At 52.1% G+C, this 25648-nt stretch overlaps 1 protein-coding gene across 2 annotated transcripts in view; it reads right to left on the bottom strand.

Moving 5' to 3' along the window:
* SMG6 (SMG6 nonsense mediated mRNA decay factor) overlaps positions 1 to 25648 on the bottom strand; it is a 190545-nt gene that overhangs the window by 15262 nt on the left and 149635 nt on the right. For both annotated transcript variants that reach the window (XM_078611957.1, XM_078611958.1), the window contains exon 17: positions 3458 to 3614. In XM_078611957.1, coding sequence (XP_078468083.1) covers positions 3458 to 3614 — 157 coding nt within the window. The remainder of the gene's footprint in view (positions 1 to 3457; positions 3615 to 25648) is intronic.

Genomic DNA, 25648 nt, shown 5'->3' with positions numbered 1-25648 from the left:
ACTCAGGGGCTTTTGGACATTTCACGCATCCTCCCCCACCTCTCTCTCTCTCTCTCCACCCCCCCCTCCTCTCTCTCTCTCTCTCTCCCTCCCCCGTTTTCTCTTTGTGTCGCATCTTGAACATTTGCATGCCTGAATAAATTACCGCCGGCCTGGACACGCTGGGGATGTGCGCGCGCCACACAAAGGGGCCTCTTCAGCACCAGTGAGGCCGCACGTCTATTGTCTCCGCGATGCCCAACCGCCCCCCCCCTACCCCGCCCCCATTTTTTTGCAGGAAATAAAAAAAAGCATGAAAAATAAGAATAGGTTTTTCTCCCCTTTCTGGAAAAAAGGTTCTCCCCCCCCAACCCCCTAAAAAAAAAGCATTTTAAAGGAAGGGAAGAAAAAAATCTGGCAGCATAAATTCAGACAAACTGCTGTTCAGCTTGCAATATGCTCTCTATTAGAATGAAACAAGCCCACCGCCTTGAGTAAACAGCCTAATAGATCATTTATCAACGGGCACTCCACTGTAAACACAACCCCGCATCCGCATGGAGAGGCTACATCTGGTCACGGGATGCCGAATGCGCCAGCTCGCTCACTCTCCCCGCCGCCGAGCAGAGACTACTGGGTTCAGAGCCCCGCCGCGAGCAGCCACCCTCCATGACGTTCGTGTACCCACCGCCGCCACCGCTCACCATCTCTACTCACCACCACCACGGACATCGCTGACCATCTCCATTTACCACCACCTCTCACCATCTCTACTCATCATCACCACCACCGCTCAGCGTCACTTAAGCATTCACAAGCACTGCCATTCGCCACCACTCACCATCTCCACTCACCACCAATACCTCCATCAGCACCGCTGCCTCTACAATAACCACTATTAAGACAACCGCCACCACCACAACTACGACAGCCCCTATCACTTCTACCCTCATCATCATCACCAGCAACAAACCATCATTACGATCTTATCACAACCAGCATCACCACTACCACCTCCACCCACTGCCACCTCTGCCATTATCACCCACACCCTTGATTTCCACCATCTCTACCATCATCATCAACACCACCACCACCACCACCATCCCTACCACCGTCGCCACTGCCATCATCACTGATTATGTATCCCTGCATAGATTCCTCAAATTGATTCCAAGGGTCACTATACACGTGGGGACTTGTGCCCAAGAATAACATATTTATATATATGATGAATGTCAATTATACGCAGTTACAATGAGGTACGTGGAGCCAAAAGACTTTGAAGTTCATGCTGTTGTAACCAGGTGAGAACTCAAGAGACCAAGATATTCGCATTTTCAAGAGTGACCCCGGGGGGGGGGGGGGTCGACACGAGTCAATAACAGAGAAGCATTAGCAAAAAAAACGGTGAAAAACACAAAACTAAAACGAAGTTAATTGTGACCAACAGCCACCACTGTCCCACAGCCGGTGGTGCCTACAACACTCGCGTCGTACCAATGTCGTTGCACCATCATCACGACCGCACCGCCAGCCCCTATGAAAACTTCCACCGATCCCAAAGACAAAGATCGCCCCCCCCCGTTGTAGCCTTAGCAGATCGTTGGGGCAAGTGCTGTTCGCGAGCATCTATGAAAGCCGGCGCGGTACACGCGAGGGAGTGGGTGGGTGGCCAGTACTATGCCTGACCGCCTTTGTCGACTTATTAGCGGTGTTTACTACCACACCAGGTAGTCACTTGAGGCCGAGTAAATCTAGGGGAGTACCGGGACCGGTTCACATAACTGTCACCGGTGTTGGCCGTGAGAGTGAGTCGAACTCGGGTCGCCGTGTCTGTAGCGCGGCGCGCTAACCGCTGCACCGCCACTCCCAAATCTCATCGTCACCACCACCACCACAACCATCACACAAATCAACACTACCCCCCACCCACCCCATCACCACCATCCTCTCTCCAACACTGCCAACAACCCATTCCTCCTCGCCGGCAAGCACACCACAATCACCCTCGCCACCGCTCTCCCTCGACTCCCAACCCCCAAAAGCCGGCCCCACAAATCCAACCCCATGCCAGCAATTTGCGCTGGCGCCGTGCCAGCCCCTCGCCTGCAACCCCGCGCACTGCCGTGGGGCTCATGCCCACACGGCTCCGCTGGCCCAACACCACAATGAGCCTGGGAACCCAGTGGATCCAACACAACTCCCATTCTCATTCTCACTCGCACGCTTACTCACTCGCTTGCTCACTTACTCGTTTGCTTAATCGCTCGTTCACTCACCGACTCGCTTACTCACTCATTCACTCGCTAACTCAGTTACTCACTCGCTAACCCACTCGCTCGATCGCTCGCTTACTCACTTACTCAGTCATTTACTCGCTGACTCACTTGCTCACTCTCTCGCTCGCGCGCTTACTCACCCAGTTTCTCGTTCGCTCACTTACACTGTCTTGATTTACTCTCTCACTTGCTCACTCACTCTTTCAACTACTCACTCGCACGTTCATTTTTTCTCACTCGGCTCTACGATTCTCTCAATCAAATCACTCGCTAAACCTCTCCTACTCGCTAATTTTTCTCATTCGCTCATTTCTTTCAGCCTCACTTACTCACCCTCCTCACTCAATCACTTTCTCACTCACACATTCTACCTTCTCATTCACTAGCCCACTCTCAGAGTCTCTCATTCTCTTACGCCACGCTCACTCCCTCTCAATCTCTCCCTAGCTCACTCTTATTCTCTCCCTCACTTGCCAGTCACTCTCTTGCCATCTTACTCCCCTTGTTCACTCACGCACTCTCTCAGTTGTCTCGTTCACCGTTTTATTCACTAACTCGCTCACTGCCTCACTCCCCTTCCCCCACTTCCTTACTCTCTTGCTCACCCACCACCTCGTGTACTTACCAGGTATTTATTTAATATGCCCTTTCTTTTTAATTATCCTTAAACACCTCTCAAATGCATCTGTTTTGGGTGATGGAGCAACTTTAAAAAAATGTCCTGTTGACTTAGCTTAATTATTCTTATTCTTAGCCACAGCTAAGAATAATAATATTGTTAGTAATTTAATGCAATTTGTATTCATGCCATTCTCATAGCGCAAGGCTTCTAAGACAAAGGTGCCGTTTCACAGACACTGCGTTAAGTTTCACAGCCGGAGCGATGTTGCCGTGCGTAATCCCAAGTGAGTAATTTGCAGGTGATTTTTCACACGTGACAAATTGTGAGCACGGTGCCGGCACACAATGGCCCGCGCTTTTCCCCAAACGACGTCGCGGGAACTTTTAACGTCGGATGCGAAGCAACGAATGGCAAAAAAAAAAACGGGGAGAAAAGAGAGTGCGGTATTTTGTCCCCTTCCGCTGTTAAAATCCTCGTAAGAACCCACGTCGATCCCGCCAATGCGCACGGTTCAGGTGCCCTCCGTGGGGCTTGCCCGTGAGATTGAACGGAGGAGGCCGCGGTGGGAACGTACCGATGAGCGGCACGACGAGGATGTAGCGGCGCAGCGCGAGCAGGCGCGCCAGCCCCGGCAGGTGGTCCACGAAGCCGTTGGTGTCGGGCACCAGGAAGAGCGGCACGACCTCCATCTCCATGCGGCACCCCCCGCCCGAGTGGTCCTCCAGCACCGCCTGCGCACGGCACACCAACCGGGGCACGCGTGTCACGCGTGCACCAAGGACAAACCGTGCACGCGTCGCACGCGTCGCACGCTCGCACGCTCGCACCGCAGGTACCACGACGACCACGAAGACGATGGCCGACGTTGATCACCAAGTGGCGGTGACGTCACCATGCCGCTCGTGCCTGGCTAGGTGCACCTTGAGGCCGTCACGTGCAGTGTCGAAGGCTCGCTTGACTGACTGGGATGATTTGGCATATGCATCACCCCACCACGTTTTTGCTCCCCGGGCGCTCCACTCGTTGTTGTGAGCGTCGCTCCTCCCGCCTCCGTTTTTGTTGGAGGGCGACTGCCTCCAACTGCCCAGTGGCAGCGTCCTTCACGAGCCTCCTTCACAGAGGCCGATCTTGATACCGCTGGTACCAGTCATCGGCAAGTCCAATCAACTCCACATCCTTCTGTATCGCATCAGTCCATATCTTCTCTACCTCATGCGGCTCTATCGAGCCAAACAAAAGCTGCTTGGGCATGCCGCGGCTTGGCATGCGGGCGACATGACCCAGTCAACAGAGGGATACACACACCACCATGAAACAACACGCTACAAACAAAGCACACATACCGGTACACCACAAAGGACACATCGCTCATCATACATGCCAAGCACACACACACACACACCACACACCACACACAGTACATGGGCATGATGGGAAAAGGCGTGCATCAAAACCAGGGTACAGGGAACGGGGGCATGGGGCAGGGGAAGATGGGCACAACGATTAACCCTAAGCTCGGCTCGGAGCTGTAAATCATTAATATTCACTTAAAGTTTGATGAGCGGGCGGCATCTGGCACGTTGGGCGACGGTTATGGTCAGTGTCATATCAGGGATGTTAAAACACAACGACGTAGTTTTAAAAAGTGGCGACCCATCAACTCCAGCCATTATCTCAAGAGGTTTGACAAGGAAAGCGAGACATTCTGGGCACGGTGGCACAAGTTCAACGATAACGATGACAGCGCTTTGGTTTGGCGGAGAGGGCACTGCCTCTTCTCGTGCACCCAACAGCGATCGACAAAGCCAGCAAAACCGTGGGGTCGGGCTCGTACAATCCCAGCCACCCAACCCGCGCGCCGGCTTGGCTGTTGCGCTAACGCAGACCCGCGGCAGAGGTCAGAGAACACCGTGACTCGGGGGGGGGGGGGCGCCCTTCCGAGACGTCGAAGCGGACGAGAGGAGCGGAGGCGGGGTGAGCAAAGCAAGCGGACACTCTACCTCGAGGCACGGCGCCTCTGCATTCCTCCGCCCGATACGGTGGAGCTGAAAACGGGCCCACGAGGGGCCCCGCGGGCGAGAGACGATGCGGCGCTCCCCATCTGGATCCTGCCGCACGTGGACGCCTTCCAAGCTCAACAGCAGATTGTGGCTCGGGCGATAAGTAAATGACGTTCGAAAACATCCGACAGCGCGACCGAGCGGCACGCACCGGGGCCGTCGGGGGACGGCCGTGGCGGGGTGCAGGCCAGAGCACCGTCATCGCCGCCGCCATCGCCCCGGCGTTTCTTCGCGTTCTTGAGCGTCGACACGATTCATTCATGCTGGTTCCGGTCACGCTGCCGCGCACGCCTCGCCTGTCACGAGCGCTAACCGTCGACGTTGTGACCAAGCGCCACCGAGGGAGTTGGCGACGCTGCCCCCAGTTAATACGAACGGAGCGTTGTAGCAGCCACTGTTGTAGCAGCCACTGTCCCACGTGCAGTCGTCAGCGTCACAACGGCATTTTCGAGAGTTCTTCATTATTGCATCCGTTGACAACTGCAACCGCTAATTATTCATCAACATCATCACCATTAGCTGACAATGAAATATAACGTCTGGCTACTTCTATTGTGACTGGAAAGCCTTAACATCCCAGTGGCCTTTCAACAGCACCTGCTGCACAGAAACACCATGCGGGTGCGGGTGAACGCTCCAAGCGTCGACGAAGCAAACGGACTCTCGTGGCGACTTCCTGGTGGCTCGGCACCCATAAACAACTTTTGGGGAAACGACGTAACTTCTTCGAACATCGCAGATCAACGATCGGCATTGTATGCTGCGACCGAGCCGGGCGGCGGGGGAAGCGCGGTGGTTCCAAGCGGTGCCTTCCCTCCAGAGGTCGCAAACGGGTTTTGATTCCTTACTCGTACTCGTACCCGGCCACACCAGGGTCGCAAACGGGTACCCGTACCCGATACCCGGCCGGGTACAGGTATCCGGGTATTGGGTAGGCTACGGGTATCGGGTACCCGATTGCGACCTCTGGGATGAAGCCATGTTGCAGGCGCGGGTGGGTTGATTCTAGGAACTTGAATTGTGAGAAGAAACAAGACGTTGGGAAATGAGTGACAAACGGTGACTCACCAGTGACTCACAGCCTACCCGTACCCGTACCCGGCCGCACCAGGGTCGCAAACGGGTACCCGTATCCGTACCCGGTCGGGTACGGGTAGCCGGGTATCGGGTAGGGTACGGGTATCGGGTACCCGGTTGCGACCTCTGCATCCCTCCGAGGCCAGCATTCCCTGGACTCTGCGACCCTCGTACCCAAACGGCTCCAATCGGGCCTCCGCTCGGCCACCCAGGTGGCCACGCAGTGCCGAGGGGGGGGGGGGGGGAGTGCAGCTCCAGCGCTAGGGATTGTGACCCGATTTGTCGAACAGTCGCAATTCGTGGGCCACGACGCAACTCAGGGTCAAGATTCAACTCAGAAACGCGCACGGTTGGTGTTGGGCCGTCGGTGAGGACGTCAAGGAGCCGGAGTGGAAGCGGCGGTGGCACGGTTGTTAGCACACCGTGCTCTGAATCCAGCCACACGAGCTTGATTGCCAGCCACGGCTAACGTTGAGTGGAGAGTAAAAGTATGGATGCCATCGCTTCACCAACCCTCACTAACCAGCGTAGTCAATTATAATCACACAACCCCCAGGGAGGCCTTCATCCAGCAGGGCCGAAAGGTAACTTGGTACACACACAATGATAAATGAAAACCAATTAATGTGAATGACAAGGCAATATCAATAACAAATACATGTACAAAAACTAGAACTATAAAGTCACGTAGAAGGGAAATAAAAAAATAAAAAAATAAAACAATAAAATTCTCACGACGTTTCGACTGCACACCTGATGACGATTGCATGTGTTATTTCTTGCTTGTGTTACCCCTTCTACGTGACTTTACCGAAAGAACCAAGAATATGAATCCCTGCAGTCACGAAAGCTTTAAATCGAGATAGAAATATAAAGTTAAAAGAAAGAAAACGAACCACCAATGATGACAAAAAGTGTTAAGGGCACTATATGCATGTACAGCATGGCCGACGCTTCAGCCTACCGGCCTTTAAGCCATCAAGCTGATTACCAAAGCATAGTTCTGAGAAACTGATTGAATTGGAGGGAGTAATCTTTACATTGACAGATGTTATACGAACCTGATTTAATAGCATCTGCCCACATTATTCTATCAACATAATAATTCTACTCACACAAAAGACGAGTGTGGGGAGGGGGGGGGTTCCAAACAATGGCCCTGGCACTTAATGCGGATTTTTTAAACTCCGAGGATTATGGAGGCCACCCACCCCTCGAGGTGACCAACGTCTGAATTAAACCCCCCCCTCCTACGTGTGCCAGCCAAAGAGCCAGTGAACTAATGAGAGCCAGTGAGCCAGCGAGCCACAGGAGCCAGTGAAGAAGTAGAGCCGGAGTGAGCGTGGGAGCCGCAGAGCCGCTGGGACAAGAGAGCCGGTGCGCAAATGAGTTGGGAGGCCGTAGAAGCCGGAGTGAGACGGTGTAGCCCAGAGGTCGCAAACGGGTTTTGATTCCTTACCCGTACCCGGCCGCACCAGGGTCGCAAATGGGTACCCGTACCCGGCCGGGTATGGGTACCCGTTTCCTACCCGTACCCGTACCCTACCCGAAATGAGTGACAAACGGTTGCTCACCAGTGACTCACGGCCTACCCGTACCCGTACCCGGCCGCAACAGGGTCGCAAACGGCTACGTACGGGTAGCCGGGTATCGGGTAGGGTACGGGTATCGGTTACCCGGTTGCGACCTCTGGTGTAGCCGCAGGTGAGAGGGGACGTGGCTTCCAACAAAGGTCGCAAATGCAGCGCCCGGTCCCGTGTCGATTCAGGAGAACAAAAAAAAATAAACAGAACCAAATGAGAGCGATTACATTCAATTAAATACCCCCCCCCCCCCAACCCCCGCGCCAGCGAGAGTGACAATCCACCCAGAAAGACCTGCAACGTATTCATATTCACACAATTAGGTTGCGGATATTTTCACATCTTTGTGGAATTGGCCGACTTGAAAGCTGCCGCCGGCCAATTCGACTTGCCACGGAGCCAACGGAGAGACGGGCGTTTCACGGAGCCCGCCCCCCCCCGTCGAAATGCACAGCCCGGCAGAAGCTGCTGGGACCGTGGACTTTGTGCAAGATGGCTTAGTTACGAGAGTGTTAATCACCAGGCTCACACCATCCTGTGTGCGCGTACATAATTCGGATGTTGTACACGCAGTATGGGTACACACGGACTTACGACACGCATGGTTGGGAAAAACGCAGTTTTGTGAATGGGGAAGTAAATGAACGTCAAAACTCTCGCTTCCTGCTTCACTGTGACATGACGGTGTGAGAATTCTCAAACTCGCAATGCTTTCTTCCACTGGCAGGCCTAGCTAAGCACTGGAAAGTCCACATTCCTATGGCAAGGAGCAGCCTCTGCTAAAAAAAAGAAAACCACTGTTTACTTCCTAAAAAGTGGTACTCATTCTATTCAACCCCCCAGAGAGATAACACAAAGAATCAACTCGTTCCGAACTTGCAGCCGATAATAAACGGGAGGAGAACAGCACTCTGCCACATCACCATTCAGCCGGTTTTTCAGTTATCACATTAACAGCGAGCGTTAGATGACTAACACGTGAAGATACAGAACAGCATCTTGACCGTGTCAAAAACAAAGATCCCCCGTATAGCATCAACAGACTGTTGGGGCAAGTACGGTTAGCGAGCGCGGAAGAAGGCCGGAACGGCACACGAGGGGATGGAGTGGCCAGCACTACGCCCGGCCGCCTTTGTCTCCGTAGTGGAGATTGTTTACACACTGCAGCAGGTACTCGTTTGTCGACCAAGGGGAGCTCCAGGACCGATTCAGATATTCGTCACTGATTTTTGCCGTGAGCGTGCTTACCGCTGCACTACGGCTCTCCATTTGAGCGTGTAGACACACACGTAAATAGTGTACATAACACAACCCCTACACAACATCTATGGTGGCATAATTATGTATTCCCAAGACCACTGTTAAATCAAGTGCTTTGTTCCATGCACAGCTGACAACAAGTTAAACAAAGTGGGGGGGGGGCCTTGAGGGGTAGAGGGGGGTGAGAGTCCCTCCCCTGTAATTGATGGCAAGTTTTCCCGCCCCGGAGGCTCTGCCAGTCGCTGTGCACAGGAACACGCACCGCCTGCCAGCCATGTGCTTTGGCTCAGGCTGGTATGAAAAAACACATGGCAGCGGGTGGCGGGAGTGGAGGGAACACGAGGCAGGGGGAGCGCGCGGGGAGGCGGGGTGGGGTGGCCGTGGTCGCTGCTTGGCCCGTTAAGGCATCAGGAAATGGAAAGAGAAAAGCCTGGGAACGGGGCGCTGAGACAGGGCAGAGCTGGAATGAAAAAAGCGATTGTTTTCCAGCTAGATATTTAGTCATCTGCGATACCGCTTGCTCCTCGCTCTGCCGCGTGTGCGCGCGCGCGCGTGTGTGTTTTAGCCGCCTGCCAAGGGGAGTATTGAATGTGTGAGAACTCTGCCGACTGCGGCCCAACGTTAATTACAGCAAATGCCCAAAGCATGTCCAAGCCAGGAAAACAAAAAAAGAAAAGACAAAAAAACGTGGAGAATTATTTCCCAACGAAGGATGAGTACAGCCCTCACCATGCCCCCATCCCGCACGCACCGCGCTCTCCCACTTTCCCCTCTCTTTATCTGGCACACTCGCAGCCTATTGAGGCATATTTATTCAACACTCATACATACATGTCTTGGGTGGCCGTAAATCAGAGATGTAGGCATGTGCTAGCAAGTCGGCCAGCTAGCACAGGATCGACGTTCAATTCCCATACCAGCTCGCTAATGCAAGGAATTACCAAAGTGCCTTGCGTGTTAAGTGGGCATTAAAGCCTCCGTGATGTCATTGGTAAATGTAGGCCAACGCGTGTCGGTGTAAGTCCAAATGTGTATATTCATAAGGGTAATTTAATTAACGTATAGTCGCAGATGCTTCAAAATAAACAAGCGCTACCCTCTGAGTAGCCATCGTCCACAGGCAAAAAAAACTGCAGTCGGAATAGTGCTTGACAATGTGCGTTATCGCAGCGGTCTGCAGATAAAGGGTTGTTGGGTGTTTGAATGAAGCTCTTGGAATTAAGCCAAACCACCCACATCTAAAAAAGGGGCCCGACATGAAAAGGGCCACTCCTGTTACAACGGGCAACATTTGCGAACACGGGAATGGTAATTTAATGGACTTTGTCGTTCTAAACAATCTTTTCATTGTACATCTAGACTTGGCCGTGCGTGCTGTTAACGACGAGTGTTTCAGTACTTTGCGCGTGCATTCATGCAGATGAATCGCTCCGAGCGCCACGCTGACCGGCGCGGAGGCAAACGGCACGTTCGGCACATGACGACCGCCAACACCCCGGCAATGCGCGTCGCGCTAACGACTGCCCCTTCCACGCCGACGGGAGTTTTAGACCGACGCGCAAAACGCTTTGCGCGTCAACCCTCGCCGACTCTTTTTGCGGCGCTCTATTTTTTTTTACTAATCACGGTTGGCTAAACGCAGGCCCAAAACGCCAGGCAGCCAGCAACAACATGGCACTATTAAATGTGAGATAGATTTATAACACTGGTCAACACACTTTTTCTGGCATAAGGTATTCCAACGGTTTTAAGGTAATTTCGGGGTGCTGATTACAAATCTGGCATCAGTTTTTGTCTATCACATCAGGTTTTTGAGATATCAAATATTGCATTTTCAATCAAAACTGCAGAAGAAAAATATTAAATAAATGTGGATATCTACATAAAATGATATTATAAACACACTATCCTAAAAATACAGCACCATATTTTAACACTAAAGCAGTCACTGACTCGCAACAACTTGCAATCATAAGTGACAGAGTTAATTTTTGGGTAAAATCAATGAAAATGGGGTATGCCGATAGCATAAAAATTAGATGTGGTAGAGCAAATCAGAGATTAGATTTGGAATCAGCACCCTGAAATTAGTCTAAAACAGCTGCAAAAGTCCAGGCCAGAATTTTTTTTTTTGTTGCCCAGTGTAATAAGAGTTAACGTGCTTCCTGCATTGTCCAACCCCCTGCTCGCCAGGTGCTGTCAAAAATGCAAATTGAATTTTTGTACAGTCACGTCGATGGCGATCATCATCTTCGCTGTCAATTTAATTTTCACAATCGCCACCATCATCATCGTGGTCTCCCATCATCCATTCGCCACCCACGGCTTGTTTATACATAATGTTTCTATAGATATTAATGTTCTGATGCAGCGTTGGCAGTGGTGCACAAGCACGATTAACTATTTTACGAAATGTCGCTTCTTATACATGTTTTCCTTTTGTACGGCGAGTGTTAGTTACAAATGCGCCGAGTTTGTTTTGTTTTAATAAACAACATACGTCGCTCGCGACCATGAGAAAAGCGGAGGGGGGAAAAAAAGCAGCAACAAAAAAAAACCCACACCTGTATTAAATAACCGCTCACATATTTCAAATCCTCAACATGCCTTGCCACACTGGACTGTGGGGCTTTGTGGACCACCCTCGAATTAATCTGGAGAACTTACAAACCTGACATCATAAGGGCACGCATACGAGCCACACAGCGCCCTGGTAATCCCTCGCTCCCTGCTCGCGCAGGATGTGGAAATTAAACCGGAGACTTTGCCGAGCATTACATCTGCAATAAAATCTATGTGTATGCACGTGTGCGTTATTTATACGTGTGTGTGTGTGTGTAGAAATGAGAATTAAAGTAAATATTAATATTACGGTATTTATAACGGAGCGAAAGCCACCGTTACACGTATTGCAGACAGTGTATCAGGTACGATGATGCCTGAATGGCTTGAAGTAAATTCTAATGGTGTTCTAGAAGGGTCAGAAAGCTGAAATTTGGCAAATAGTCAGTCATGCCTTTGCTTATAACTGGAACCAACTGAAAACCAGCATTTTCTAACCGGGACTCGTGCCAATTACGACCTGAAAGTGAACACGATCACATTCTGTTGCACTTGTGTATTTTAAGCAATTTATTTGCAATAAATAACCCAAACAACCACTTGTTATTATTTTTTTCTTCAATCGGTGCAAATCCGTGAATGCACGGCCAGTCCCAGGTGTTCCTCCCCGGGCATCACCCCCCCCTCCCCTTAGTGTTCTCTAATTCTGCTCTCAGAAATCTGACAATGCTGAATATGAACATGAAAGACCTACGCTTATAACCGGAACCAACTGAAAGCCAACATTTCCTAATCGGGACTCACATCAATTACGACCTGAAAGTGACTGGCTTCCCTCAAAGGGCACGAAGCGCCTAGCATGTCGCGTTGCTTTGAGTCTTGTGCTAAAACACTTCACAAATATATGATCACTATCATCAGCGAACCGGGCGGATTTGCCTCCCGTGGAGTGCGACGCTGAAGCCAATAGAAGAAGCAATAGAGCAAGCACGCCTTTCATCACGAGAGTGGCATAGAGCGCAATCACGGCCTGGACGTGTTGAGAGCGACCACGGAGGGCACACCACTGACTTCTGCAATGACCGCGAGATTGAGAAGAAGGGACGTGAGCAATGGCAATCCCACTGGATATCTTCACTAGACGTGAATATATCCTTGACGTGTGCAGCACATTTCCTAGAGGCTTTGAAAGGCCTCTCCATTCGCTTTGAAAGGCCTCTCCACTCGCTAAGTTTGAGTTGCCGTCCAGGACAGGGTCATCGTCATCATCGTCATCGTCATCATCGTTACCGTCATCCTCCCGGGGACGGAAAAACGTGCACCGCATGCGGCATGCGGAGGTTGCACCGCTTGGTTGAAAGTGAACGGTGCTTCCTCCGACGGATGGTCAGCAGTCGGCCACAGTATTGTAGAATTTCCGTCGCTGTGCAGGTGATCAGGACCCATTACGTGCGAGTGGAGTGTTCATGCACCAATGCCCACCTCCGCTTTATGATGCCATGCAAAGGTAGGTACACAGACCAATTGAAGTGTAACACTTTATTTTGAACAATGTTCCGTCTTGAGCAATTCTTCGCTTGCAAAGCTACGCGACGATGAAGTGACGGTTATAACGGTGCAGGCAGCAGGTGGACATGTTTGTCAATCGGAGGGGCGGGGGGGTTCGTGACACAAGGCTCCATTCAAAGGGGGGGGGCCCTGCTCGAAACACTTGGCTCGTCCCCACGCTGACAAGGGGCGCTAATGGCACCGCGTGTATAATACCTAACGATTACGACCTCACTCAACACGCTGTGGGTGTGCGGGACACGTTGCATTCCCGCAAACATCGGCGGCAGCGCGGCGCCGACGAAAAAGAACGCGAGGCTCCGTCAAAACAAAGCGGCCGCAGAACTTAGAGGAGAAACCCGACGAAAACAATCTCCAGCACTCGAATCTAGGTGAAGACAATCCTTATTAAGCACGCGTCACCGCTGAAGACGAACAGGAGGCGCGTGCGTGTTGTACGCGCGCGCGCGCCCCCTCTCCCCCCCCCCCTCGCAGTCGCTCGCCGTCGCGGATTTCCAGCAAGTTAGCGCACGTGCGGCGAGCGAGAGACGGACGCCCTTCAGCACGCCGCGCTGTGCGTAGGCTCACAGATGGCCACACACATGCTTTTAAATACAAGGTCACACAACGTAGAGGGCGCGCGAACATGTGGCGATGCTATTAAATGTTCCCTCAATTGTAAGTTGTACCCTTGAAATTTTAATTCAAACTGGGGGTACAAAGCAAAGCACTGCCCTGGAAGGCTTCCCGGCAAATTCTTTTTCAGCAGCAGCAGAAGAAAAAAAAATCCCACACAACCAAAACACGAACAGAGTCTGCAGCTGCACGGCTCCGCGGCGGAATTGCTTTTCCGAACGCGATCGCATTCTGCCACACGTGTGTATTTTTAGCAATGTGTTTGCAAAAATAAATAAATATACCCCCCCCCCCAACAACCACTTGTTATTGTTTCTTTCTACGATCGGTGCAAATCCACGAATGCACGGCCAGGCTCAGGTGCTCCCCGCGCTTTCCGAGCATCTCCCCCCACACACACCCACCGTCCGCCCGCCCTCCCCTTATTGTCCCCTAAGTCTGCGCGCTCCAGAAATATGCCAATTTTGAATATGAACATGAAACACGAGCAAGCGTTAACCTCGCAGGGTCAGTGTCGCCGCCCTCCGCAAGATGAATACGAGAGGAAGCGGGAAGCAGGGAGGTCGGGACGCTCCTCCTCCGCAGTAGCAGCAGCAGCAGCAGTAGACGCTACGGCTCCGCACCACCAGATCTTACCCAGTCAGGGCAATGTAGCCCTTGCCGCCAGATGAACCCACAACAGGGACAGCTGCAAGTTGGCAATGATGATCCCAAATGAGCGTGAAGCCACAACAAAGGAGGGCCATATTGCTTCAATGCCACGGTAATGTCAGTTCCACGACAAAACTAAAAACTAAACTTATTTTTATTTCACTATGAAAGGCCCACTGAGCTACGTAGCTCTTTTTCAGAAGCGACCTGGCCACAAATGATAGCTCAACAAAGTGGCTTATCACGTGGATATTTATAGCAGCCAAATACTCTAAATGCATGTTGATTCTAAATGTGCAGGGAAAAATCGGAGGACCTGGAGAAAAATCCACGCGACCACGGGGAGAACATGCAAACTCTAAATATCCAGGCGTCAAGGCGGGAATTGAACCCACGAACTGACGACCTCCTGTATACCAGGCGAGGAAGTTAACATCTCGCCACCGTGTATGACAACAGGCTGCCGTACACGTGAGCGTGCTCTGGTGGGGCTTCCAAGTTCCTGCAGACTTTTCCCGCGATGATCTGTGGCCAACACACCCGACAGCTTGCCGAGCACGATTTGAAATTCTTCCCATGTCCCAATTCTGATCTGAAAGGGTCTGCCGGTCAGGGCCACCGAACATTAAGCGTTAGCAGCGGCATGCACGCGTTGGCACTGTGACCTTGTCTGCCGTGAAGCCAGGGCCATCCTTTGTCAGCGCTTTTTTATGCCGATTTGGGTCTCCGCCTGACAGCTCCATGCGGCGGCTGTGAGACAAACTGCTTTGCCGACATCTTCTGCGCGCCAAAAGCTGCAACTCGGCGTCCGTAGCAAAAGGCTGGCGTAGCGATAAAGTGCGCGCGCGCCAATGCGTTCGCTCGGCCGCGTCGCCGGGCCCATGTGCGTGTGGAGAGTCACGTCCTCGACATGCGTGCCGACACAGGCAGGAGAGTGCGGCGTGGGGAGAGGGCACGGGGGGAGAGCAGCACAACGTTTTGTGATGTGGCCACCAGCAAATGCTATGGGCACCCGAAGCCTCGATCCGAACCAATCGCTCGATAAATAACAGCAACAACAACAACGACAACACACAAAAAGGGGGTTTATGATGTTAAAAGGTGCCGACTATGAGCTGTGTCACATCAATATAGTCCTGGTCAGCTATAGGAAGTAATCGAAAGCATAATATAATCAAACAAAGGCACGGGATTGGTATTATCAAGATTGCAATCACATTATTCCTATCTGCATGAGCTACGAGTACGCTCTACGCACAAAACACAGAAAGGAAGTCCTCACTTTGAACTGATTTGATTATATTCGCTTGCACTGCATTTTGATTACACTTATTTTTGCAAAATTTGCGCTTCCATTTCTGTTGAAATTCAGTGCCCTGCCTTTTCCAACCTCGATACTTAACCCCAGGTCTCTCTTGCACAAGAGGCTCCTCGTCTCCATGGGCTCTCGCCTGGTTCATATCGGTGCCCGTACCTTTAACCCCTTCCCGTTTTGATGACTTAGGTGTACGTCATCAGTTGACATGGGTGTAAGTCATCAGTTTTTCTTCCGGCTCCGATGCAATGACGTACGCCATTGGAATGGAACCGTAAGAAACACTCAAGTAACTTTATCGGTACTGAGGCTCCCACGAGGCCATGCGGGAAAGCGCGGGGCACAGCTCGGCGCCAGCTATCGCAGAGTTGCGGTCGTGTCGCTACAGTTCTCTGCGGTGAGTACAACGTCTTTCAAAACAAGGGCACTACGCCTCTCTAAATTAAATCAACGCTGAGTCGCTCGCGCGTTCCGTAATTCAGGCGGTAAACGGGGGGGGGGGGGGGGGGGGGACACCCCCACCCTGCAACTTGCAGACGTCTCGGAACAAGAAAAGGGTTAACGGCCACGTCGCAGCAGACGCTGAGCTCTGGAGGTGAACCGGGGCGGTCGCAGGTGGCCGGAGGAATTCAACTGTCACTTGGCTCAGTGGTGAGCACGATGACCAAGAAAGCTATTAATTCCCACACGGCAAAAACATTTCGTTCTGGCCCCCGGCCCACTCTCAGTTGGAGTCGCTTTTCACTGTTTGCTTGGTATCAGCACGTAAAATTCGGGTTCACTGTCGACCCCAATCTCCTCTCTAATTACGCTCATGACATGAGCTCTGCCGTAGATCTGCACATGACAATGCTGTTTACTTTTCGTATTGCACTGGATAACGTCCATCGCTTCTGAGCCCGGCTGTGAAAAGCCCACGACATTAAAAACGAGTAGGACAACGCTGGTTAAGATAAGTAATGTGGGGGGAGGGGACGATTAAAAAAAAAATCTCAAATATCTTCCTCTCAAAAAAACGTAATCGTTTCTGGTTTTACAATTTTGCAACAACCACTTCTCTTACCATTCTCTTCGGGTTCGGAGACATAAAACTTGTGGCTGGTTACAAATCAAGTTGTTACTTAATTAATTCAAGCAAGCCGTACTCTTGACAGACACTGGATGTCAAAAGCGGTCAAGAGTTTGCTTGTACAGAATCAATACTGCTGATACAATGCACTTCCCAGAAGGCAGTTTGGCTGATGGGTTGCTTACATGGAGACACAGACGTGCGAAAGGGGGGACACAGCACTGTCTGCTTGCCTACGCTGTTCTTTATATTCTCCACGACGCCACGAACGACTGTTCCGTTGGCTGGTGGAGGTGGCGGAGTCCGCGCCCCACTATGCCGCTCCTGCGGCCACACGCTGGCGCCTGCCGGCAGGGAGTTACCGAGCCGCGCGTGCGCCCTCCGCTCTGCCTGTGGGCAACGACGAGGGAGACACCGTTGCCGTCCACATGCGCAAAAAAAGCCACCGTGTGTTCCGTATCGGAACGCAAAAACACAAGTCTTACTACGACACGTGGTTTAGCGATAAATAATAATAATAATAGCCGTCTGCCTCGTGGCCTCACTTACAATAGGGATAATTAATCATTGCTGTGCTGCCACATGGCTAAATAAAGGACGGCGAACAGAATGCCTCTGAACGGCGAGCGTCTCTCCATGTAGCCCCATCGGCACGCACATGGGCTGCTGTGTGCAGGCAATTGTTCCCAAAGTGCGTGTTTGTTTGAGTGTTTTTGTATTCTGTGTGTGGTGAGCATGTGTGTGTACGTATGCGTGTGTGTGTGCATGTGGGGAGCGGGAGTGTGGCGGTTAGCGCGCCGCGCTACGAACCCGGTGACCCGAGTTTGAATTCCCGCTCATCAGAGACCATGATCTGAATTGGTCCTGGACCTCCTCGAGGTCGACTCAGCCTCAAATGAGTAACCCGGTGCGATGTGCGTACATCGCCACAAGGAAAACAAACGCGTGGTTCTGGCCACCCACGCCCTCGTGTGCCGTGCCAGCCTTCATACGCGCTCGCTAACAGCACTTGCTCCGTCTGTTAAGGCTATACGTGGGTCTTTGTGTTGTGTGCATGTGTATTTTGGGTGCGCAGCAGGATTGCAGTGGTTAGCACACTACGCTAGTGCCAGTGGACCTCCCCTAGGTAGTTTCAGACTGAAATGAGTCTGTGGTACAGACAGCGTGTAAAAAACATCACTCAGGAGACCAAGGTAGCCGGGCATGGTGCCAGTTACACCACCTCCTCGTGGGCTGTGCTAATGACTACTTAGTAGGTGCACGCTAGCAGTGCCATGCCATAACAATCTAGACAGGGCATCTTCATCTTTGTTATGCTTGTCTCTGTGCCTTTATGAAGGTGTGTGAGCGTGTGCGTCAGCTTGTGTGTCAGTATGCGCGCACATTCATGTGTGTGCACACGTGTGCGCGCGATCGTGCGTGCATACGTTTGTGTACTCGGGCACGCGAGTGTGCAAAGAGAAAGGTCACCCGTATAGCCTTAACAAACTGTCAGGGCAAGTGCTGTTAGCGAGCACCTATGAAGGCCGGAACGGTACACGTGGGGGTGGGTGACCAGCACCACGTCCGACCGCCTTTGTCTCCCCAGTGGCGATGTTTACACACCGCACCAGGCACTCATTTGAGGCTGAGTCGACCTTGGGGAGGCCCAGGACCGGTCCAGATAATCGTCACCGGTGTTCGCCGTGAGGGGGAATCGAACCCGGGTCACCGGGTTCATAGCGCAGTGCGCTAACCGCTACACCGCCGCTCCCCACTTTTGTGTACTCGGGCGCGCGAGTGTGCACACACACGCGCACGCACGTACGTGTGCGGGTATGGTTGCGTGCACGTTTGCGTGCGTGTGTAAGTGCTCGCGAGCATCTCCCACACATTTCCCTGCTCCTGTTTCCCCTGGCGGGAGCCCGGGGCCTCGCGGGGCCCTGCTGGCTGAGCCCCGGCCGTCAATTCCTGTTCCCACCAAGGAACCCAAGAGCGTCTGGCTCCGTTGGCAGGGAGCAGCCAGCCCTGCGCTCCCCCCATCTCTCTCTCGCGCTTGCCCCCATCCGCCTCTTCGCTTCCACCGCGACCACCCCCCCCGCCCTCCACTCCTCCGGCACCGCCGCCCGCCCCATGCGTCAGGGTTTACTGGGCGAACAGCGGAAACAGCCTGATGTGTTTCTGTAGTGACAGACTAAGCTGTGGAGAATACTTGACCTCAATTGCGGACGGCGAGAGCCAAGGCAGCACCTGCTTTTTTGATGAATTTTCTCCTCTCGGGAGGTGTTAAGATTTTGTGCAGACGGGTAAATTTGAAAAATGTGTAGCCTTGCCCACGGCCCACCACCCACGGGCGCCGCCCGAACCCTGAACACGTGGCGGGGAGGCATGGGGCGTGCGGACGGGGGGCGGGTAACCCGAGTACCGGCCCTGATGCCTTTAAGATGCACGTCACTGCTGGTTTGCCAGCATGCCCATTCTGCGCTAACTTTTAAATTAAGTTTCTCCACTCGTGCGCCGCAAGAAATTCAAAACGTGCAGTTCCCAGAATTGCGTTATCTGGGACGCATCACTTGAAAGGCTCAGCGCTCAAGAAAGCATGCCGGAAGATTAGTCGGAGAGTTTTTTTTTTAACGATACTGCATGTGGCCTTTAAGCCCAATCGGACACTTGCTCAACCGTCCCTACTGAAAAGAGACGCAGGGTGCGAGATGCGTGTACACACACGGGCTCGCGTACTCTACCAATGTGGCCACTCCAAATCTAACAGCAGTGCACGTGTGCCATTAGAGCACACCGCCAAAGCGGGCCTGCGTCGGCAGCTCGAGTTGGACACACCCACCACGTGTGTCGTTAACACCGCCTTGGCAAAAGAAAAAGTGGCAGGGTGATGTTTCGAAAATGACTTCGAAATTAGGCCTGTTCTTTTGCTGGCTCACGAGTTTGATGAATCTGCATCAATTATATGCTCGCAACATTCATGACTGCTTCGTATGCCATACGGCAGAGGTGGTTTCACCAGACTGTGCAGCTGTTTCAGCGACAATATGGCAACCGAGTAAAATCATATTAATAACGTGAAAATGTTTCCGTTCCAAAATAGGATGCAAGGGTTATAATTATTAATTTTAATTTGTTTAACATTTTTTTACATTCATCTAATTGTTTTCATAACGAAAAAGAAAACCCAACTCGTTCTCTTCAAGGCGTGCTCATGTACAGGACACACGTGCAATCAAAGTGTGGACTTGTCACAGCGAAGATACTTGAGGATCGTAGGCACACACGCACAATATTGACAAATCAACATTGTTCAGTGATATGAATGGTGACAGGAAGGTTGATGGGGGGGGGGTTAGGTAAGGGGCAGGCAGAGTGCTGGGGAAACCAAGAGGTGATATTTAATGCTCAGAGCCCGGAGACGGCCAATCAGCAGACACACGCAAAGACAAAGATCCCCCGTATAGCCTGAACAGACCCGTTGGTGCAAGTGTTGTTCGTAGCGAGTAGCACCTATGAAGGCCGGGACGACACACTAGAGGGGGTGGGTGGCCACCACGCCGGCCACCTTTGTCTTCTTAGTGACGAAGTTTACACATCGCACCAGGTACTCATTTGAGGACGAGTCGACCTAGGGGAGGCACGGGACCGGTTCAGATAATTGTCACTGGTGTTGGCCGTGAGCGGGAATCGAACTCGGATCGCCGGGTTTCGTAGTGCAGCGCGCTAACCGCTGCACCACCTCTCACCCCCCCCCCACACACTTGCCTAGAGGCTACGCGCGCAGGCACACCACCGCCGGTCACAGTGAAAAGCCGCTCACGCAACATAAACACACGGAATTAAGTGGAGCTACGTTAGAAGGAGGTAAATTAGCATTGTTTCCCGACGTCTGTAAAGATTCACACAAACGGGCGTGAGACATTTGCTCCTTTCGAATGCAAACACACACAATAAGAAAACGGTGAGCAAAATACAATTCGATAACCACTGAGGGGTAGGCTTTTAAAAGGCGCTGGGCTGTAATATTCGTGTTTTTAAATAAACTTTCAACTGAAACATATTTAGTAATGCTGTGAGCACACCGAACCCGCTCAAGAACGTGCAGCGAATGTGTCCCTGCGGTCTGGTGTCTGACTCCCGGTGTCCAGGTTGGACTTCCGGAGACCAGCCTGGATGGCACCGGTAGCATTTTAATGAACAGAAAAGATTCACTTTTTACGCGGGAAACTACCTAGCGTGGTAATTTTTGTTTTCAAAACGAGTGTCGGTATGAAAGAGATAATACCAACAGAACGTCCGTCGACTTCGCTGAAACACGGCCAGGACAAGCAACGGCGATCCCATGCACTCAAGCGGCGTTTGCGGACGATGCAAACGCCAGGGCGGGGGGGGGGTGGTCACAGAACCTCACCCAGCGCTCGTATTTGTCTGGGTGGAGTCCCACAATCAGGGCCCTAACACCTAACCAGACATTGAACTCCACCTCCAACTCGGCACTCTGACTCGCAAAACTGTCTCTCTCTCTCTGTTATCCACAGGCCAACGGCTCCGGCAAGGGGAAGATCCCAAAGGGCATGAGGGTAAAGAGCGTTGGCAGGGCAGTGAGTATCATCGCACGGTTGCCACTTGTGAGCTGGTGGTGCCAGTCGAAACCCAAATTGTAAGACCTCTGCCACTTTTTATAGCGACAAGTTGCTGTGCCCTCACGCGGCGAGTTTGGTGAAAAAGCTGGGCTTTCGCAGATAATTCTGTTGCAAGGTTAGGCTGGCTGGCCATGGTTTAACAGCAATGGAAATTCACTCTTAAAATAATCCTCATTGTTCCCATTATTAACAAATACCGGCCTTCAGACGAACTCGCGTGGCTATGATTTTCTTTCAGAGAAGCCTGTCTCAATAGATGCACACCGGCAATGCAGCCCCATGCGATTGTTAAGATTTAAAAGTAGTAGATCTGTGCATCTACAGATTCCCTCGTCGCGGATTGAGCACAGCGAATAGAAGAGTGAACGTGAACATCTTTACTTCTTGCATGTCACCCATAACCTCAGAGTTGGGGCCTGCCCATCAACTCACGCCACCGCCAATCACGTGCGCTCATGCAGCAACGGGGCCCCTTGTTTCCCAGGCAACGAGCGGTACTGGCCGCGGCGTAGAGGTGGGCGGCTTTGGAATATGAGGTTAAGGTGGACGGACGGACAGTGTTAGATGTGGAGCCATTGTTACGCTCTAAGCCTTTTTGTCAGATAAGCCGAATTAATGTTTCTCTTAAGATCCTTTATGATGACAACCCCTCCCCAACCGCCCGTTATTATAGAACTGGCCCTGAAAGGCGGCCAAGGCATCTCTACACGATCTGTTCCGCTATCTAAAATTGTAAAAGGATGGCGAGCCCGTTTATGATGGACATTTGCTCGACAATTGTACACGCCTGGGCTGGCTAATGCGCCTTCTCTCCACATCGCCCAATGAATGCCCAAAGCCAACACAACGGGGGACGTTTTAAAAAGAACCAATTTTACATATTCGAGGTATTTGTGTGCACCATAAATGTACGCATGCATATCTTATGGTGTGGGTGTAGGGCCGTTCATATGTGAATAAGACGTACTGTGCAGTAAATCATAAAAAAAACATGTTTATGAATGAGGCGCACATGGCTGCAATCCACTGATTTAGAGGTGGGGTTGATGGGACATGCGGAAATTCAGAAAGCAGTGCAGAGCAACGCATCACATTCACGAGGCAGTACAGCCAAGCAGCTCTATCCAAAGCGTGGGCTGTGATTGTTACGTCTTACTACGTGCGGAGGGTTTTCCCCATTGGCACTTCTCCGGTTTTCTTCCATATGCTAAAACAAACAAAATATTCCAATGGCCAAACGTCCCAGAGAGGGGCCCCTCCTGCAAGCGAGTCTTCAGGCCTGGCCAGACTTTCCGAGCTAAGCAAAAATGAATTATCATTGTTCTTACACGCGGCGACAAAACCGCTAACGCCAACAGCGACCGGGTGACTCTGGGAGAAATCGGAGCGGGTCGTCGTGACAGCTGACTCGTTATCAGCTAAACGCAAACAACCGGAAAGCCAAATATATCATCATTTCAACAAAGAGGATAAAGCCAGAGCGAGAGACAGAGAGAGAGAGAGTAAAACAAGCGTTCTGCAGATATTGATGTCCACAACTCCCAAATGCCTCCGCTGCTCTCCCAGCAGTGTGCTTGGTAGGGAGGAAAAACAAAGACTGTGAGATTTTGTGTCGTTATGTCATCGTTTGAGGAGAGATTAGGAACGCGAAGGGGATGCGTCTCCCCCCACGGCGCTTCCTCCCCTTGCCGCGCCGTGGAGACGCGGGGGGACGGAGCCCGCCAGTCCCGGTCTCCGCGTCCGGCCGCCCGGATTTCGAGAAGGCGGCGTGCATTATGGGAGGATTCCTGTTTCGGTGATGAATTTCCAAAAAAAACATCCCTCATGAAATGCAGGCCAACTTAAAGGAACATAAAACAGATTTCTGACAATGCCAAAGGGAATTCATTACTGTGAACTCACACACACACACACAACGTATATATACATCAACTAGGGCAATGTGAGCCTGGCCAGTGGATGACCGCACTTGTTTTATTCTGTACAATCCATGTCGTTACGACCCCCTTCGATGGGGTCAAATGTCAGAAGTGCAGCTCTCCAGAGTCCTGTGTTTTTGATCTGCCAGTGTTAGCGTTTCAAAGACGAGCTCTCCGTTGGAAATGAGGAACCTTTTATCGTCATTCGCTCGGTGCACTCAGAATCGGAATCACTCCGAATCGGCTGTGCTGTACGTGGCGATCACACGCACCTATGTAATTTTAACACGTAGGCTTTCGCGACCAATATCATCCAAAATAGGTGGACTCTCCACAAATCTGTCTGTCGCCTGATGGAGCTAGTTGTAATTACTGCCGAAATGTCGTACTCAGATTGCAAATGTTGTGGCTCGGCTCTCCAACACACCGGTGTGCTGTACTGGTGACGAATTGGCATGTTCTGTTTACGTGACAACCCTTACTAGGTGGCTGTGTCGGGTGGTGGTGGGTTTAACGACGCATTAATATATTTACGAGATCTAACCCATAAAAAACCTCTATTATGGACTTATGTCATTATCGTGCACGCACGCAGTTTAACACGGCGCTTTTAAGCAGGCAGTCAAGGAGGAGGTGAAATTGAGCGAAATGTTTTACAACAATGTCACTATGACACTGGCACACGGCCTTCCTTATATGCCTAATACAAGATATCCCAGGACAGTCGTTACAATATAATTTGGGGTGGCGTGGGGGTGGGGGTGTTTGGCACACTGCGCTATAAACCGAGCGTGCCGAGTTTCATTCCAGGCCAAGGATATCATCAGCGGCAAGGGATGTGATATCAGACCAGGACACTACCACATCCCCCTTCGCGAACCTGTACTGAGCATTGGGATGAAGCATGCTCAAAACCACCCCCGTGACCGACACGCAAGGACAGACCTTGATCCAGCTGTTGATTTACAAAGGGCCACCACAGAGTGGCATTACAGTTGCATCGCGCAATTCATCGCACCACCATTTCGGGTCACGCGGTGCCTAAATGTATCGGGCACACCAGGGCGCCATCGCGTGTGATTAATACAGCACGGGCCCCGCCTCCACGCACCGCGGGTCAGCGCTGCCCGCAAGCGCGACCCTCTCGCAGCCTGTTTTTCCCCCGGGGGCGGCTGCTGGACGAGTCGAGACACGGACCGACAGCGAGAGAGGCTCGCAATCTCGCGCCGTGAGAAATGTGAAGCGTCCGAGCGCACGCCGTACCGCACTCCGTTGCAACGAATAGCACAGCGTGATAGATTGCAATAACAACTAAATTAATACAACTTTAGGCGTGTGATTCATGAAAGGAGAAAAGAAATAAAGGGGGGAAAAAAAAAATGCGAGTTTCTGGAGAATGTCAAATTACGAGAGCGTGAACCAACAAAAACAGAGAGGAATCACGAGCGATGGGGCCGGGTGGCCGGCAGGCTGGCAGACGGCACCCTGGGAGTGGGAGACCTCTTGCCACTATATTGTTGCGGCTCAGCAGCAACGTCCAATGTAAATTCACGCTCGAGAAATGTCAGGGTGGCCCACGCCAAGCTCCGAGCCCGACTGCTCATAACGATGAGCCCGGCAGTGCTCGTCGGCAAGGCGTGCAGCGCGGGATCAACCCGGCTAAGCACGCTGCAGCAAGAGCGAAGCCCCCCCCCCCGCGGAGATCCACGCGCGTCTCCGAGGCGTGTTCCTTCATGGCCTTACACACTTCCACCTTGCTCAACTCTCACCTCCACGCACACCTTCCCCCTCCTGCTTCTCCTGCCAAAGGCTATCTTTGTAAAATTGTCATCTCTCAGGATCCCCCCCCCACCCACCCCTGACTTGGGCCTCTTGGGCAAGAGAGAGATGCCTTCTTGAGTGAAGGTGCCATGCTTCTTCTCACTGGGCTGGAACGCAGCTGCACCAAAGCCGGCGAGACCCGTCCGGTCCAAACGCACAGCGGTTACCACTTTTTTTTCCCAGCATCGGGTAATTAAGATGTAGATTCGGGGAATGGACGGAGCAGCTGTACGGCCCCAAAACCCCATTCCAAGATATGTGAAGGAAAGGGAAATAAATAAATAAAATGTTACGCAAAGTCGTGAGATGCCCCCACGGTTCAGACGCAGGGGAAGGGGAGAGAGAGGTCCAATCAATCTGCACGTTGCCTCCTTTGTGCTGGCACAGCAGTGATGTCATCCGCACAGCCCTCCCGAGAATTCTGCAATGCCCTGCGCTTCCGCCATGTGGACAGATCCCTGCACTGGCCCACGGGCGCTCGCACCGCGGGAAACAAGGTGTGTGGGGGCGGAGGCGAGTGGCGGGAGGGGGGGTGGGCAGTGGGGGGAGGGTAGTGAGGGGAGGAGGCATGGGGGGGGGGAGCGGCGGTGGGGGGAGGAATGGAGAAACTCGCCTCTCTCCCAACGTAGACGAGAGAAA

Source organism: Lampetra planeri, chromosome 37, assembly GCF_965212315.1.
Source record: "Lampetra planeri chromosome 37, kcLamPlan1.2.h2, whole genome shotgun sequence".
Lineage (NCBI taxonomy): Eukaryota > Metazoa > Chordata > Hyperoartia > Petromyzontiformes > Petromyzontidae > Lampetra > Lampetra planeri.
The sequence above is the reverse complement of the archived record's forward strand: the minus strand, read 5'-3'. Positions and strand labels throughout refer to the sequence as shown.